The sequence below is a fragment of the Podarcis vaucheri genome (genome assembly GCF_965113315.1).
Source record: "Podarcis vaucheri genome assembly, chromosome: 7".
Taxonomy (NCBI): Eukaryota; Metazoa; Chordata; class Lepidosauria; order Squamata; family Lacertidae; genus Podarcis; species Podarcis vaucheri.
Window position 1 is genome coordinate 70,741,269 of NC_138765.1, and position 16,555 is coordinate 70,757,823.

The 16,555-nt window shown below is 46.3% G+C and overlaps 1 protein-coding gene across 12 annotated transcripts in view; it reads right to left on the bottom strand.

Annotated features, from left to right (window-relative positions):
- VPS13D (vacuolar protein sorting 13 homolog D) overlaps positions 1-16,555 on the bottom strand; it is a 123,969-nt gene that overhangs the window by 41,605 nt on the left and 65,809 nt on the right. For 11 of the 12 annotated variants that reach the window (XM_082229635.1, XM_082229641.1, XM_082229639.1 and 8 more), the window contains 10 exons: positions 16,376-16,539; positions 15,083-15,191; positions 11,438-11,617; positions 9,898-10,005; positions 8,782-8,931; positions 7,804-7,953; positions 6,723-6,819; positions 5,883-6,031; positions 3,040-3,174; positions 1,924-2,091 (listed from right to left, as the gene is read on the bottom strand). In XM_082229635.1, the coding sequence (XP_082085761.1) occupies positions 1,924-2,091; positions 3,040-3,174; positions 5,883-6,031; positions 6,723-6,819; positions 7,804-7,953; positions 8,782-8,931; positions 9,898-10,005; positions 11,438-11,617; positions 15,083-15,191; positions 16,376-16,539 (1,410 nt within the window). Of the gene's footprint in view, positions 1-1,923; positions 2,092-3,039; positions 3,175-5,882; positions 6,032-6,722; positions 6,820-7,803; positions 7,954-8,781; positions 8,932-9,897; positions 10,006-11,437; positions 11,618-15,082; positions 15,192-16,375; positions 16,540-16,555 lie in introns of those variants that run through there. The other variant, XM_082229632.1, reaches the window with a different exon arrangement.

Here is a 16,555-nt window from a genome sequence, read left to right on the forward strand (position 1 = left end):
GGCCACGATTTTTACTGGTCTGGCTAGGTTCCCTTGTGGCGAGACTGGATTATTTCTTCTCAACACCCGAGCAGAGTTTTCAAAGATTCCTTTGCGAGATGCAAAAGCACACAGCACTCAATGTAGGTTGGAATGAATAATCCGAAACAGGCATGCACGAGATGGATTCTGAAGGGGCTTCGCTGCTTAGGGAAGAAAAATGCATAAATCTCAGCAGGGGGAAAAAGCCCATGCTGAAAACGTTGCCTCAATTGTGCTGAGGCTGTAAAAACAGGAGAACACAATGTCTAAATGAGGACCTGAAAAATAGAGCATGCATCACTAAGCCATGAAATCAACCGGCTGATTGTATTTCAACTTTGTCCTGTAATGTTTTCATTGTTGTTTTTAGAAGTTGTTGTTTCAATGCAAACTGCCCTAGAATCAAACGATGTAGGGTTGTATATAAATGTCTAAAATAGATATACTGTGCACACATCGTTCTGCCTGTTTTGGGATTTGACAATCCTTCTGCCCAGGGCAGAACTCATTTGACAGCATGAGGAACTGTAAGGGAGGCAAAGATAAAACCGTGGAGAAGACAAACTGCAAATAAAACATAGCCAAAGTTCTCAAAAACCACAAAAAGCAAATACAAATAAAATAATCACAAATAAAATCAATTAAACTTTAAAAACTAATATATGCAACTCAACTACGAATTTTATCCAACGCCAGTGTCTGCTCAGAGTAAACGCACTGAAATTAACAGCTCTAAATTAGTTACATCAATTCATTTCAACGGATCTAAGTAGGACTAATGTTAAATATAGTGCAATGGATTGCATCCAAAGTTAGTCATAATCAGGGCAGGCCCATTAATTTTAATAGGTCTACTCTTGAGTAGAATTGGATACATTCCCATATCTCTGGGCAGAGCTTGCTGAAATAAAAACTTTTCCGTACGTGTTTGAAGTAAGATTGAGTGGCGTCAATAGGCAGGGAGTTTCAAAGGACGAAGCTCTTATTATATAGGAAGGGTTTAAATGGCAACAGTCCCTCAGTATGGAACAGAAGGGGAAAACAAAGACATGCTCTATGATCTGTCACGATATTGGTTGATGATTTTATCTATGTTAAAATGGTCTGTTTTCCCACTGGTTCAAGTCAGCCATCTTGCCAACCCATGTTTGGGGACAATCACACCTGGTAACAAAAATAATTGTGCTTTCAAGCAGTGTTGTTTGAGAATACCTGGAGAGAAACAGGTAGGGGAAGGTTGCTCTGAGGCAGGGGTCGGCAAATTGTTTTTAGCTGCGGGCCAGTCCACTGTCCCTCATACCTTGTGGTGGGCCGGAGAAGCGGCACCGGGGGGCGGGGAGCTGGAACAAGAGGCAAGGGGGGCAAGTAGTCTTCCACCCCACTCCCACCCCAGCCGCTGCGCTTACCTTCCCTGGGGCTGCCGCCACCGCCACCATCACTACCGCCGCCACTGCTTCTCGTGGGTAGGCAGAGCAAGCTTGTCCGCTCCGTTCTCTGGCTCACAGGAGCACCAGGGCGGCGGCGACGGAGGGAAGATAATTGGTGCGAAAGGGCTGGCTCCGGAGAGGGGCTACTTAAAATGGCACTCAGCCAGTTCAGCCCAGCCCCCTTCCTCCTCTAGGCAGGGCAGGGAGGAGCCAAGAGGAGGGAGGGAGGAGGAGGTGCCACCACGGTGTGTGTGTGTAGGGGGAAATGGAATGGTGCAGAAAAAAATAGCGCAGCCCGAATGAACAGAATCCCCACACCGATCCACGGACCGTCTGTGGGCCAGATCCTGAAGGCAATTGGGCCTGATCCAGCCTGGCCTGCGGACCTTAGTTTGCCAACCCCTGCTCTGAGGCATCAGCAGTTGCTAGAGCTGCAGGAGGAACAAATGGGCCTCTTTATCCTTCGTATCCCTACCTTTGCAGCAGAGTTTGACACACCGTGGGCAACGTTTCGTATAAGGCCACCGACATTTCCGTATTTTATCAGCCCGGTAACGCCTTCCGAAACATCGTTCAGGAGACCCATTGGGTTGCCAAGGAAGTCCACGGAGCTCAGGATCCTTGCCGCTTGGCTGAGCAGCTCCTGGAAAGGGCATCAGAAATGTCACTGGAAACAGAGCCCACGGCAAGTCATCATGTTCAGTAAATGGGGCTCTTTTGCATAAGGAGGGGCGACCATAAAGGGGTGGGGGAATAAGACCCTTTCCCCTCCTCTCTTCTGTATCTGAATCACAGAGCTGGAGAAGACCAAAATGCAGCCTTCTGATCTCACCATGGGTGCTAAAACAGCAGTCAGAGTGAAGGAGCTGGAGACACCCCAGTGTTCATGTCTTACCCTATCAAAACCCTCAAGGGGGGGATAATATGTGAGTTAGTAAGCTGCTTTGTAACTTGGGCTACAACACAGACAGTAAGAGAGAACACCCAGCAAAGGAAAGGGGGAGACAGATTGGGACAGAAAGAAAGAGAGGGAAAGGTGGCCACACCCATTTCCCCCACTCTGATTACAAAATAGAGGTGGGCAACCTGTGGCCCTTGAACTCATTTCATGAGGCTGTTGGCAAAATACTAGTTCACACCTCTGGCAGGAGCAATGCACTCTCTTCCCTGCATTCTGCTGGGCAGGGACCAAGAGGAGCAAAGAAAGGTGTGGTCCCACCCATTTTTTATTCTGGCCGTGGCCACCATTGGCAAGCACATGGGGGGGGTTAATAAGATGCCCATGCAATCTACTCTAAATTGGATCAACCACACGAGCGGTCAGTGTTCGGATAGGGGAGCACACACAGATTGTCCCCAAAGAGAACACGGCCACTTAACAGACAAAAGGCTACCCACGCTTGCTATAAACATATCAGAACATCTGCGCTATCGCTGTCAAACACTAGCAGCCCTCAAGTCTGCTCAGACTGGGGCTTTGGTGAACCTGAGTGGGGAAGGAAGGTTCCTATGTTGCAATGCAGCAGGGACTACCTAGCAGGAAGGCCTGGCTCTGTGTGGCCCTGCGCCCTCTAGTGCAAAATTAACTCACTTCTTGGAAGTGCTTCAGGATGTCGTTAATGATGAACTCTTTCGTCTCGTAGGGATGGACTCTGGTGAAGGGGTCCAGGTTGATCACAGCATCTTCAAACCTAACCAGAGGGAAGCCCAGGGTGCTTTTCAATGCCTAAAGCAAACAGAGTAACTAGATTAGCATCAGTTACAGATAGGTAGCCGTGTTGGCCAGCCATAGTCAAAATAAAAAAATTCCTTCCATTAGCACCTTAAAGACCAACTAAGTTAGTTCTTGGTATGAGCTTTCGTGTGCATGCACACTTCTTCAGATAGATTAGCATCTTAACACTTTAAAGCAACAGCAACAAAAATCAATAGGATGAACAATTCAAAGGGAGAAAAACGTAACTGTGACTGAGTGACGTACAATATTGCTTACATCTTCTCCATCTTCAACATTAAGAAATCAAGATGGGTCAGAATTTACATCAAAATGAAATCAGATCAAAAGTCATCATCAACAACAAAAGGGACAGTCTGAAATATGTCTAGACCAGGCAAAAGGAGAAACCGTCAGGAGGGAGGCAACCGCCCTCTCCATGATGCATGAGCCATTGGAGGTTTGTGTAATATGCTGTTGTTGGTTACAGGAGAAACCCATACTATATCTCCTTTGGCCAAACCTTGCACAACTCTGAGGTGGTAAATCAGATGTCCTGACAATTCAATTTGCCATACCCTCTTTTGCCATCCGCTATAGGTAGGGCCAACAAAACAGCTCCAGTGAGACATGACCTCAAGGCTACCAATCCTTTAAATTCCATATCCTGGCACTTCTCAGCTAAATCTGGCAGCTTTGCTTATGAATTAATGCAAGAGGCGTTTTGTGTTAAATGTGCATGACTCGGCACATGCTTCTCCTCATCTTCTTTTCTTACCTCCCAACCACCTTGGGGTTGAGCTTATGAAAAACGAGAGAGAGAATACAAGAATGGACAGAGCTTTAGCATTTGAAGCCCAGGTGGAGGCTGCCTTTTCTCTGCTGCTCCACTTGTTAAAAATAAAAAAGAAGACATCTGAAAGGACATCTTGAAAACCTCATTCCGTTTTCCTTCCCTGAGCTTTTTTGCTTTTGGTCTGCAAAACAAAAGGCAGTTTCCTTGAGTGGCAACAAGCCTCTTCCCCATTTCTAAGTCCACTCCCGTCCTGTTTCCTGAGAGGGACAGACAGCAGCAGCCACTAAAAATATGGGCTTCTCTGGACTGTAAGGACAGCAAACAGAATAACCCTGCCATTGCTTTCCAAAGAGTCCCCAGCACTATGTGGTTTAATGCTCCCAGTGTTTTTGTTTGCACTGCCTGCCCCAGACTTGAGCTCAGAATGAATGCCACAATATGTGTGGCTTTTTTTTTATTGGTTAATTAAGTGGAGGCTCCTTGAAACTGGAGGCTAAAATTAGGTCTGTTGACTTAGAACAGTCTTTTTCAAACTGTGTTCCCAAGAACTCCAGGTTCCCTGGAACCTTATCAGGAGTTCTTCAACAAAGAAGTGCAGGAACAAAAGCAAGAGAAGGGCAGGTCGCTTCCCAGTACAGCTCTCCCCACCCAACACAAGAGAGCGTGCTGTGGCCCACTCTGCTCCCACAGGGTGAGGGCCAGGCCTGGTAGGTCCAGAAAGTGTTTCGCTTGGATAATGTGCAACTGCGCTCGCTCTCTCTCTCTCTCTCTCTCTCCAGTGTCAAGAGCCAATGTGCCTCAGAACACCAGTTGCTAAGAATTGCAGGTTGCGAGGGCTGCTATTGCACCCAGGCCCCTCGTGCTGGCTTCCCATGGGCATCTGGTTGGCCACTGTGAGAACAATAAGCTGGGCTAGATGGGTCTCTGGGCCTCATCCTGCATTGCTTTTCATAAGGTCTGAAAACTAGAGAGTTTTTCCAACACGGAAATGGATCCCCAAATATCAAAGGCCAATATGAAACACAGAATGTGTTGCCTGGCCCAGACTTCAAACCCTCCACACTAGATAGCGTATGTTGCACAGTGGTACCTCGGGTTAAGGAGGTCCTTTCTTAACCTGAGGTACCACTTTAGCTAATGGGGCCTCCAGCTGCCGCCGCGCGATTTCTGTTCTCATCCTGAAGCAAAGTTCTTAACCCAAGGTACTATTTCTGGGTTAGCGGAGTCTGTAACCTGAAGCGTCTGTAGTCTGAAGTGTCTGTAACCCGAAGTACCACTGTATATAAATTCATAGAAGTTATACTGTTCCTATTAGAGCATTTTCCCATTTTCCTTTAAGCCAGAGATGGCGAGTGGGCATGGGGCATGAAGAGCCTGTGGTTCTCCAGTTGTTGTTGGAAATGGCTGGGGCTGGATGTGGAGTCCACATCACTATCTGGACACACTGTAGGTTTTCCCATTCATTTTAAGCTGTACTCAGTTTGGTTTCAAATGACCAATAAAAAAAGCAAAGTCTCTGCCAATGATGCTCCAACAGGCTTCCATTTCATGATATGCTTCAGGTTCAAGTCTTAACACCGGCGCACACATTTAGAACGTGAATATCCTAGAGGTTGCCCACTGCTGTCGACTGAACATTCGTCAAGCCAGACGCTTGATCTCATTTGGCAAGACAATCCTCAGTTGTTAAGGGGGTGGAGGGGGGAAGAGGCATGCATTTTATTACCCAATTCTCCCTGGATTCTGCGCTTTCAGCAGATATTATTTTGCAGCCTTCAGTACTAGAAATCTAGCTTTCTAAATACGAGGAGATTCTCAGGAAGATTGCAGATCTCCTGCAGACCACTGCTTATCTATCACCCTGCAAAAAAATATTATGCAATACAGCAGAACACTCTGGAAGGCTGGGCCCATGAAGCCTTACCTTGAGATCCAAGGGAAGCTTGCTGGAAGTGAAGACACTCAGCTTTATCTGCGGCACACTGATCTTGAGGTTTTCAAAGTAATATCGCTTCCGCGCTCCACCTTGATCAACTGGCTTTTCGTGAAGGTTTTCATCATAACTTTCAACTTCTGTGTTTCAACAACATGGCACAGGCATTATTACAATAGTACCTGGGGCATCTAATTTGCTGCCATTATGATGAATGAGGACAACTAAAGTAATTACGGCATAAATCCAGGGAGCTTATAAGTTAACAGTTTCGGCAACCAACAGTTTGTGCAAAAACAACTGTGAGTTGCACCCAGGATTAGCCCTACTCAGAGCAGACCCAAATAAATTAATGGAAGTGACTATCTGAGGTCTATTCATTTCAAGGGGTCTACTCTGACTAGGACTTAGTTGGATGCAACCTTATGAATCCCAACCCAGCTTACTGCTGTGCTTTTTGGTACTCCCACAAATCATCTCCTACTCCAAATCAGATCATCTTTAAATAATATATATTAAAATGTGTGTTGTTTTTTTAATGCCCCTTTTCAGGACTGCACTGCAAACTATTCCAACATTTGCAATGTGTTTTGTACGGAATATTTCCAATACTGTCAAGAAAACATTATTTAAGGTCCCTGCAAGGCATTTTTTCAAAAAAGCAAAAGCAGGCTGAAACCAACATACAGACATATTGGGGATGGATGAGAAGTATTCTGCCAAAATGTTTTCATCTCAGGCTTTCCAGCTCAATGTAGAAAAATTTCCAAGCATTTTTTATTTCCTTTATTTACAGACTCCGCAAGCATGACTGCAGACCTGACAACGTACCTGATTCTGACTGATCACAGCCAAAGAAACTCAGAAGTTTCAGGAGCAGCTTCTCCTCGATTTGGACTGTGAACCTGCCAGCTGTGATCATCAGATGCTGGAACGAGAGGGAGGTGTGTTCTTTTCTATCACGCTATGCACACAACTCTTTATGAAAGCAAACACAGATCACACGAGGAGTTTGCAATCTAAATAAATACGCTCACAAAAAGACCCGTGACACAAAAACCGTATTTTAAACTCTGCATTCTGAATTTCAGCCTTACAGGGCTTCCACTTGGTAACACACATATTCAGAATTAATACATGCCCAGAAGGAAGCCTGAGGATTTGTACCAGGTACATATGTCAGGAGGCTGACGAAATGTTAACACATAATACAGATGTTTACCAAAACATTAAACGGGTTCACACTGCATGAAGTCAAATTTTTGTATCTTCAAATAGGTACAAGAAAAAGATAAAATGAAATGTTGGAAGCACTACAGGGTCTACTTGAACCTTAGGGATGTGGTCCCCAACATAGTGCCCACCTATCTGTTTTACTTTTATCTCCCAACTTTGAGGAAGTTCCCTCTTTTGAGATGTGTGCACGCACGTGCTATCTGCTTTCTTTGGTCTGCATTTTATTTGTTCTGTATGCGTGTCTCTTTGGGCATTTTGCCTAGTTTCCTTGTGGGGAGGGCTTCTGAAGATCAGTAGGTCTTCTGTGAAATCGATTTTTGGTGGTACCAACAAAATACCCTTAGATTTCCAAATATGGCTCTGGACACCCCGCCCACCCCCCAAGCTGAGATATCCCTTCTGTAGAGGATTCAGCATAGAACAAATACAACCCCAAACCATAAGTGACTGGCTCATGGTCCTCCAATGAGATTTGTGGCTGTGTAGGGATTTGAATTTTGGTCTCCCTGGTCCTAGACTGACTGCACATGTATTCAAAAAAATTTTTTGCACATCTGTTTTGCTTTGTCTCCAATTCTGGCTACCTGAGGAAGCAATGCCTAGATAGGTACACAGATCCCCTTTCTTCCCAATTCTGCAGTTCCATAGCCCAAACAATATCCGGTTGTTGGATTACCTTGTATATATCAGTTAAAGGGCTCTTACTGGGAAATTTCATGGCATTCAATTGCAGAGCAGGACCTGTCTCGGTTGCTTCATTTTCACCAGTTTTGGGGGTCAGGAAGAGCATGAAAGGCTGAGTGGTACGAAGGAGCTGGTTGTCCACCTAAACAAGGAGAGAGATGGGGGAGAAGCATCAAGATACCTCAAAGTTGCAAAATGAAAAACAGCTCCTGGTGAAAAACGGTGCCCTGATGTTGATATGCGAACATTTTTACAGGTCCCAAAGTAGATCACAGTTTACACCTGTGTTGCCTTAGTAGGCACACCAAGGTCTTCACCGCTATATCAGTCAACAGCCAAAATGGCTCCAGCTAGTTTACACCAGTTATTTCCCATTGGCCAACTTTAAAAGGTTATAGCATGTCATTTTCTAGCACTGCTGGAGAGTGTTTTATCTGTTTGGGTGCACGTGCCATCTGCTGTTTGCACAGACACAATTCAATATTTGGGACTGCTTGGTGAACCAGAATATCCCAATCATTGATCTGATTCAAGGGCGAACTTCCCAAGGGAACAGCGACTGCTCTTTATCAAGAAGAAGAAGAAGAGTTTGGATTTGATATCCCGCCTTTCACTCCCTTTAAGGAGTCTCAAAGCGGCTAACATTCTCCTTTCCCTTCCTCCCCCACAACAAACACTCTGTGAGGTGAGTGGAGCTGAGAGACTTCAAAGAAGTGTGACTGGCCCAAGGTCACCCAGCAGCTGCATGTGGAGGAGCGGAGACGCGAACCCGGTTCCCCAGATTACGAGACTACCGCTCTTAACCACAGACAACCAGAGCCACCCCTGGCAATCAGCTGTAACCTCCTCCCTCCTGTTTATTTTTCCTTGCGTGTCATATTCGCATCTAGCTTATATACTTCCGGGACGAATTTCACTCCAAAGTCTTCTTTCTTTTTGTTCTTGTCTGAGAGTGGACCCATCCAGTTACCTGTATATCCTGTATACTCAGTTCGAGCACTTGACCCGTTGACAGCTGTGTGAAATGGACGTTAATGCCGGTGAAGCTCGCAAACACCAGCTCTTCTGGGGCCTTGTTAACTAAAGATAAACCTATTCCGCCTTCCAATTTCAACTGGACCTGCAAACGGAGCAGAAGCAAAATGGGTTGAAAAGCATTCACACAAGCATTAAACCACCAATGTTTCTATTTTTCAACTTGGGGGCTTCAGTTGTCGCCTTTTGCATTCAGAAACAGGGTTCACATCCCCTGGAAGTAAAGTCTGAGGACTTGTAAATTGGGTGTGGGGAACATCAGGGTTGGGGACAAAATGTGGCCCCTAACTGGCCCTCAGGACTGTCCCACACACTATCCCCAGGCCTCACCCCTCACCAGCCCTGCCTTCTGCCATCCTTGAGTGTTTTTGCCTGGGGAGATGTCTCTTTGATACCTCTTGCTTGCCACAAAGAGATGCAAGTTGGAACTTCTGCATGGTTGGCGCAGCCTTTCAAACAAAGCCGAGAGTCACGTCCATCGCAGTGACTGCTATTGCCTGTGGCCCCCCAGAAGGCTGCCATGAGGAAATGTGGCCCTTGGGCTAAATAAGGTCCCCCCACGGCTGATATAAGGAGCCGTTACATTTCTGCATGAACCTCCTTGGCACAAAACACCCGTTTTGCTCCGGCTCTGCACTTTTGCAGTCCGGATTCTGTGATTCATCTGCAAGGGACTCCTGTGTGTAATGACATGCAACCTCAGCTCTTTTGATTTCATAAACAGGAGTTCCTTGCAGGCTACAGCTTGATCTTTCAGAATTAAAACACTGAAAGTTATCAGCAGTCGAATTTAGACTGTGAGCGCTCCAAGAGAAACTTTCTACATTTCATGATGGGAACTTTCTCTCTCAGATCCAATCCTATCAGTCTCTGCACCAGGTCTGCAAAGCAGAATTTCTGAAGCACGACAAAGTGCAGTGGCCAATACCTAATTCAGATTTGAAAACGAGAAGAGTGAGTGAGTGGTCCTTGTTACGCAGCTTTGTCTGTTGAAAAAACAGCAGCAACAGAAACAACCTCCCAACCCCAGATAGCAGCTTTCCTGACTCACTTCCAATTCTTGCTCTGTGTCAGGGTTCTTCAGCTTCCGCAGATCGTGTTCCAGCTCATCCCCTTCGTATGAGAAACGATCGTTTCTGCGTTGGTTGAAGTCTGTTATCTAATACAGAATACACTATTAGGATTTTTTCCCCCTCTACAAGGCCAATGAAATCCACAGGCCTCAAAACAACACCCAGAAACAAAACCTGAAACCTGAAATAGAAAGTTTCAGTAAGAAATTGATGAATCGAAAAGAAACTGGCAGCAACAAAATATCTAATGCAACACTTTGTTCCTAGCTGGTTCTGTATGAACCTTTGCATCTTCAAAGGAGTCCTATATCCGTGTCCCCATCACTGGTAGGTACATCTGGTGGGGACCCAATACAAGGTCTTCTTGGAGGTGGTACCCAAGCTATGGAACTCTCAGTGCCAAGTGGTCTGCCTGTTTCATCCTCTCTTTGCCTTTAAGGCAGCAGCAAGGAACTTGTGACCCACATGCCTCAGCAGAGGAGGTCTCCCCATTTGGCCTGTGAAGCAGGGGTTGCAGGCACTGCCAACAAGCAGAGTCTGCAAAGGCTGCTGCCTTTGCAGTTTGATTTCAAACCACATTTGAGGGTGGGGGGTAGAAACAATTTTGCCTGATATAACTGGGTTGTCAGGTGGCCGACAGGTAGGCAGCCCTGCCCACCTGTAAAATTGGCCCAGGGAGAACTTAAGCATCGTGCCCAAAGGCTTCTGCACCCATTTTAAATTGTCATTTTAAAACAAAGTAATTGCAAGATGCTTTTCAGAAGCAGGGGCATTCTTTGATAGTTTTTGTTATTGGTTTCTAATTTATTAGCACCATTGCTATTTATTTCCTGGCTAGTGGGGTTTTTTGGGGGGGGAAGGTGTGGTCATTGTTTTGTTGATAATCGTCAGACAGCTTTAGGGTCCCCTTTTTGGGTATGGAAAAGCACAATATAAACACTGCTATATTGAAAGATAGCACAGGTACTGAAAGATGCATTAGCTTAATTTGCAAATGTTAAGTCACCGTGCCTATGTCTGAAGAACTTTGGCTGAGCCCATTCCCCCAGTGCCTTGTTTAGCAATGCTCAATATATATGAATGCATATATAAACAGTGGGCCTTGGGTGCAGTGGTGTTTCAGCATTTTCTGGAGGTATGACTGGTGCAGACATTACAATCTTTTCAATGGCGCTTTAAGACATTTTTTAAAAATCTAGGATTTTTAAAGGCTAATGCTGCTTCAGCCTGCTTTTAGTTTTTATAATGTTTTGCTGCGTAAAAGTTATGAAAGACACTGTGGTTTTCTATTAGCATTCTGTATGACTAACTGTCTATGTTCACTGCGTACCATGTCTGGGTGAAAATCAGTTTAGAAATACTGGGTTGTTGTATTCAATGTCAGGCCAACTTAAAAATAGGCCTGGTGAAATGAATGAACATAAAGGACTCGGCTCAACAAATGTCAATGGGTCTACTCCAAGCATAACTTAGTTACAGAAATAAATCTCCATGGATCAGACGGAGAATTTCCATCACCTGCAGGACTCTGGTTGGGCCATCTGGAATGACCCTGACTACCAAAACTCCCGAGCCAGGCCTCATCTTCTGATTGACAAACTGCTGTTCCGGTGGAACTGGACCTAACATCTCCAGGGACGTATCGGGTCCAAGAACGACTTCTGCTCCGTCATGTAGCCCTGCAATGCCTCCTTTTGCCTAGAAGGAAACAGGAAACAACAGAGAAAGCAGAAAGAGCTTAAAAATAAATACAGTGGTACCTCAGGTTACAAACACCTCAGGTTACAAACATTCCGGGTTACAGACCCGGAAGTAGTACCTCAGGTTAAGAACTTTACCTCAGGATGAGAACAGAAATCGTGCGGCGGCGGCAGTGGGAGGCCCCATTAGCTAAAGTGGTACCTCAGGTTAAGAACGGTTTCAGATTAAGAAAGGACCTCCAGAATGAATTAAGTTCGTAATCAGAGGTACCACTGTAGCACTTTCTATTTAGAGCATCTGCATTTTCAAATCTTCAAGCCGATATATTTTAGCTGACTTGAGAACTTTTCCATATATTCTTTTTTGTTGTCGTTTGCTTTGGTTAGGGGCTCCTAGAAAACTGACTTAAGGTCCAAACCTGTGCAAGTTTGCTTGGAAGGCAGTCCCACTTACTTGTATGGGACTTACCTGGGAGTGAATGTGCGCAGGACTACAGCCTTAAAAGGCCAGGTAATAATTCAGCAGGACAATCGGGAAAGGAAACACAATGGGCCCAAGTACTAGTACAATATGCCTGTACCAAATTAACTTTACTGGGTTTTTTCAGGAACCTAGGAAGTCACCTTATACCAGGACATTGGTCCCTCTAGCTCACTATTGTCTTAAACTGACGGCTCTCAGGATTTCAGACAAGGGATATTCCCAGCCCTGCCTGGAGATGCCAGGGATCAAACCTGGGACCTTATGAATGCAAAGCTGATGCTCGGCCATTGAGCCACGGTCTTCCACTTCTTTGCAAAGCACTACAAATAACTACATGGAATTAGGGAGGAAGGGGAGGCAGACAGGGCAAATAGAGGGATCACAAATCCCTTTAATAAAGAATTCTGAACAGTGCATCTGTTATAATATAGCTTACAAATTAATTCCAGATGGATAGCTCAGAGTAGGCAGTCTTTGATCAAAGATCTCTGAGTTACTAAAATACACTCCCCCCCCCCTTTCTCTTTCTCTTTTTGGTAAATCAGGTTTGATTCTTAATGACACAGTTTGCATTCTCCCTTTGAAAATCCTTTTCGTGTGGAAAACCAATTCACCGTAATCCTACCAATTTTAAGTTTTTAGCTCAGAGCTTTCCTTTCCGTTAAGCTTCCTATTGTGGCAATCAGTGAAGATCACAGAATTTAAGTGAAAAGGTTTTTGGAAACAAAAGCTAGACAAACGTAAACAAAACTAGCAAACCACACAGGCCATAAACAATTCCTGAAATGCAAGCATGGTGGCAATGATCAAGTTTTGGCAGAACAGGGATGCTCTGTGGATTTCTTTACTTTTCCTTACTGAGCTGACAAGAGGCCGGGGCAAGCAGAGCTGTCCTGTGTTTTATATCCCAATTCTTATGCTGGTTTGTTGAATTTATCAGTCGCTTCTTACAACCGGCAGGGAGCCCCAAAGCAATTTGCAGAAAACATTTAATGCAATGCAATCAATATAATGACCCCAATGATACAATGCAGAATATAGCAGTGCTTATAAAAGAAACCCCCCCCCCAAAAAAAACCCTCAACGTGAGCTGAAAGAATAAAAGGTCCCCAATCCAAACCAAGAATGAACACCTGACAGAGAGAAGAAAAGCCAGGTCTCTAGTGCTGCCCTAGTAGATGGGGAAATAAAAGAATGTTTCTGCTTGGTGATGAAAAGATAACAATGCTAGTGTCAGGTGAGCTTCCCTGGAAACAGCGTTGTTCTGTGACTGGAGGTCCACTAGAGAAAAGACCTGCTCCCTGCTATCTGCCGGACCTCTCTACTGATAGGACCTAGCGGAGGTAAGCTGCACTCTTTAGCCTGTTTTTATTGGGTGAGAAGAACCCAGAAGAGAAGGGAGGAAGTAGGGGGAAAGCTGCAATGGATAGAGTTGAAGGGTGGGGTGCTGGGGAGGACAGGCTGTAGCTCCACGGAAGAAGGTCCAGAAGGTCCCAAGTTCAATCCCTGCCAGCTGGGGAGGACGCCCATCTGAAACACTGGAAAGCTGCTGCCAGTCGGTGCAGGCTTCCGAAGTTTTCAGGCATGCAACCCACCTTTTATCAAAGCATCTCTGCGGTGGGGTGGGGCATCTTGCTGGTGAGGACAGGCAAGTTACTACTACTGACTGAGGTGGCTGAGAACAGTGTGTCACACTTTTTGCTTTGGCCGCAGATTTTGGCCACTGGTGTGGATGCTTTAGCTTAAGAGTCCTGCATTGCAGGGGGTTGGACAAGGTGACACTTGGGGTCCCTTCCAATTCTACAATCCTTATTTTTAACATAGTATTTGTCAGGCGGTCGTGCCCACAGATCCGAGCTTGGATCAGGCTGCGACTCAGCCATCAGTCTGGACCCACCTGTCGAAGAGCAGTGGTGTGGAAGACAAATGGCCCGAGTCGACATAAGGCGACTCCCTAGGTTTCCATGAAAGCTCTAGGCAAGACATTGGTTCAGAACTCTTGCCAGAGAAATCTGTTCCTCCCCCTGCACCCGGCTGGCTATGGAGGGAGAGAAGATGATGGGGCTGCAGAAAGAGAGGAAGAGAAGTAGGTGGCAAAGAACGAGAGGGAGATTGGTTGGGAAGACCTCATTCTTCCCTGATGGTCTCTTAACTTTGACCCCTGACCAATAACCCCAAGGGAATGTGTCTCTCAAAACAAGAAAGGTTCCCCATGCCATCTATAGCTCAGAATGACAGTGTGTGTTAAGTTAAGCTGAATGGGAGAGTGACTAGTCCAGGGCCACCCTGTGAGTTCCAGAACACAGCTCTACCACCCAGCTCCCCACATTATATGGCTGGTCCTGGGCTACCGCAGAAAGCTGGCGGCAGTTAAAAAGCCTTTGTCTTTGAGCTACTCATGCGCTGCAAATTAAAATCAGGCCTATGGATCAACCCGTACCTTTGCCCTGGCAGAAATGTTCCAATGAAACACAGAAGTTGGATGAAATAACGCCCTGAAGGCAGTGGGTGGCTTGTGGCTTACTGAACAGATTCCTGGGATTCCTGGTTAATTGTTGTTGTTTTTAATAGATCACGGGGTGGGGAAGCTTTTTCAGCCCTAGGGCCGCACTCCCTTTAGGGAAACTGTCTGGGGGCCACGTGCCAAGGCCAGAGGCAAAAGTGGGCAGAACAAAGAATGTAACGCCTTACTGTTGTGCAGTAGAGAACTTTCTACACACACCCCATCTCCGTCCTCCACCCAGGCAAGCAAGAGACATTTTCATAGGACCTTCCCCAGCCAGGCACAAATGGTCAAGGAAGGTGTAAAGCAAGTATGGATGTAGCCCAGGCAAAGTCCTAAGGACCAGACAGAGAGGCCTGGAGGGCTGCATCTGGTCCCCAAGCCCAGGGCTCCCAGCCCCGTTACGAGGTTTTACAAAGGGCTGGTCATTGTTCACCTCGAGAGACATCCAGGGGGGAAAAACACCCAATGCCAACCTGAACGACAAGCCCGTGCATGCCACAGACGAGCTTCCCATCCCGAAAACTCCAGGTCTGTGTTGTGCTACGCCGCCGGTCTGGCTTTCTCAGCATCAGCGGTTCATACCTGAAAAAGCAAAACAAATTCATCTGTGCACCATTTGTTTTCCCCCGGGTTTTTTTTTAAATGCTCTGTGCATTTTACTTTATTTTCTTTCCACCCACCCACAATGCTAATTTACAGAAAGGCTGTTGCCCTCTGATGAGCAGTGGGATGCACTGTTTTTTGACAAGTAAGGCCAACATCTACTCACAGAAATTTGCTAACACAAGAGGTAGCGACGGACATCAGCTTTAAAGCTACTGTTTACCTACCTCTCTTTATCCTGCACCTAGACAAGCACCAAATTTCAAGGGCACATTCCAGCCAGGCCAAAAAGAAAACATAAAACAAACAAACAAAAAACCCACAAAACAGTCAAGGAGGGCACAAAAGAGGAAAGGGAAAGTGTGTGTGACCTTAAAGGTAAAGGGACCCCTGACCATTAGGTCCAGTTGTGACCGACTCTGGGGTTGTGGCAATCATCTCGCTTTATTGGCCAAGGGAGCCGGCGTACAGGAGGAGGAGTTTCCTCCCCCACAACAAACACTCTGTGAGGTGAGTGAGGCTGAGAGACTTCAAGAAGTGTGACTAGCCCAAGGTCACCCAGCAGCTGCATGTGGAGGAGCGGGGAAGCGAACCCGGTTCACCAGATTATGAGTCCACTGCTCTTAACCACTACAGCTTCCGGGTCATGTGGCCACCATGACTAAGCCGCTTCTGGCGAACCAGAGCAGCATGCTTTCAAACTGCTAGGTTGGCAGGAGCAGGGACCGAGGAAGGGGAGCTCACCCCGTCGCAGAGATGCAAACCGCCAACCTTCTGATCAGCAAGTCCTAGGCTCTGTGGTTTAACCCACAGTGCCATCCGCGTCCCTCCATGTGTGGCCTTAGGCCTGATTTAAAGGCCGAACAAGTGCCAGCTTCATAACTAGTGCATTTTCTTCCTCTGCCCAATTTATTTTTCACCCTGCAAGAGTGCCCCTCCTGACAGCAATAATGCAATTACATTTTGGGAAGCAACACAGAACAACTGATAAGGCAGAATTATGTGTGTACAGTTTGGTAATAATCCATCACTAGCGCACCAATGCACCATCAATGACATGTTGCAGGATACACCTGCACTTTGGCAATAAACTCTGATCCCAACCTCCTTTTGTTAATACAAGTGAGCTCCGCATTAGGAAGCCGACTGGGGTGTTTGCAGACCTGTTGTCTGTGACGGCAGCCAGGCCTGCGATGTCCAGGATCAGAGAGGATTCTGTGGAACGGGGAGGGGACGGCTTGTTCGGATGGTGAGGAACCGCAGAGCCCTCGTGGCAAAGCATCCCGGTGCCCGTCATCCTCCACAACTGGGAGCGCTTCCCCGGCTCCTGAGAAGAAAACAGC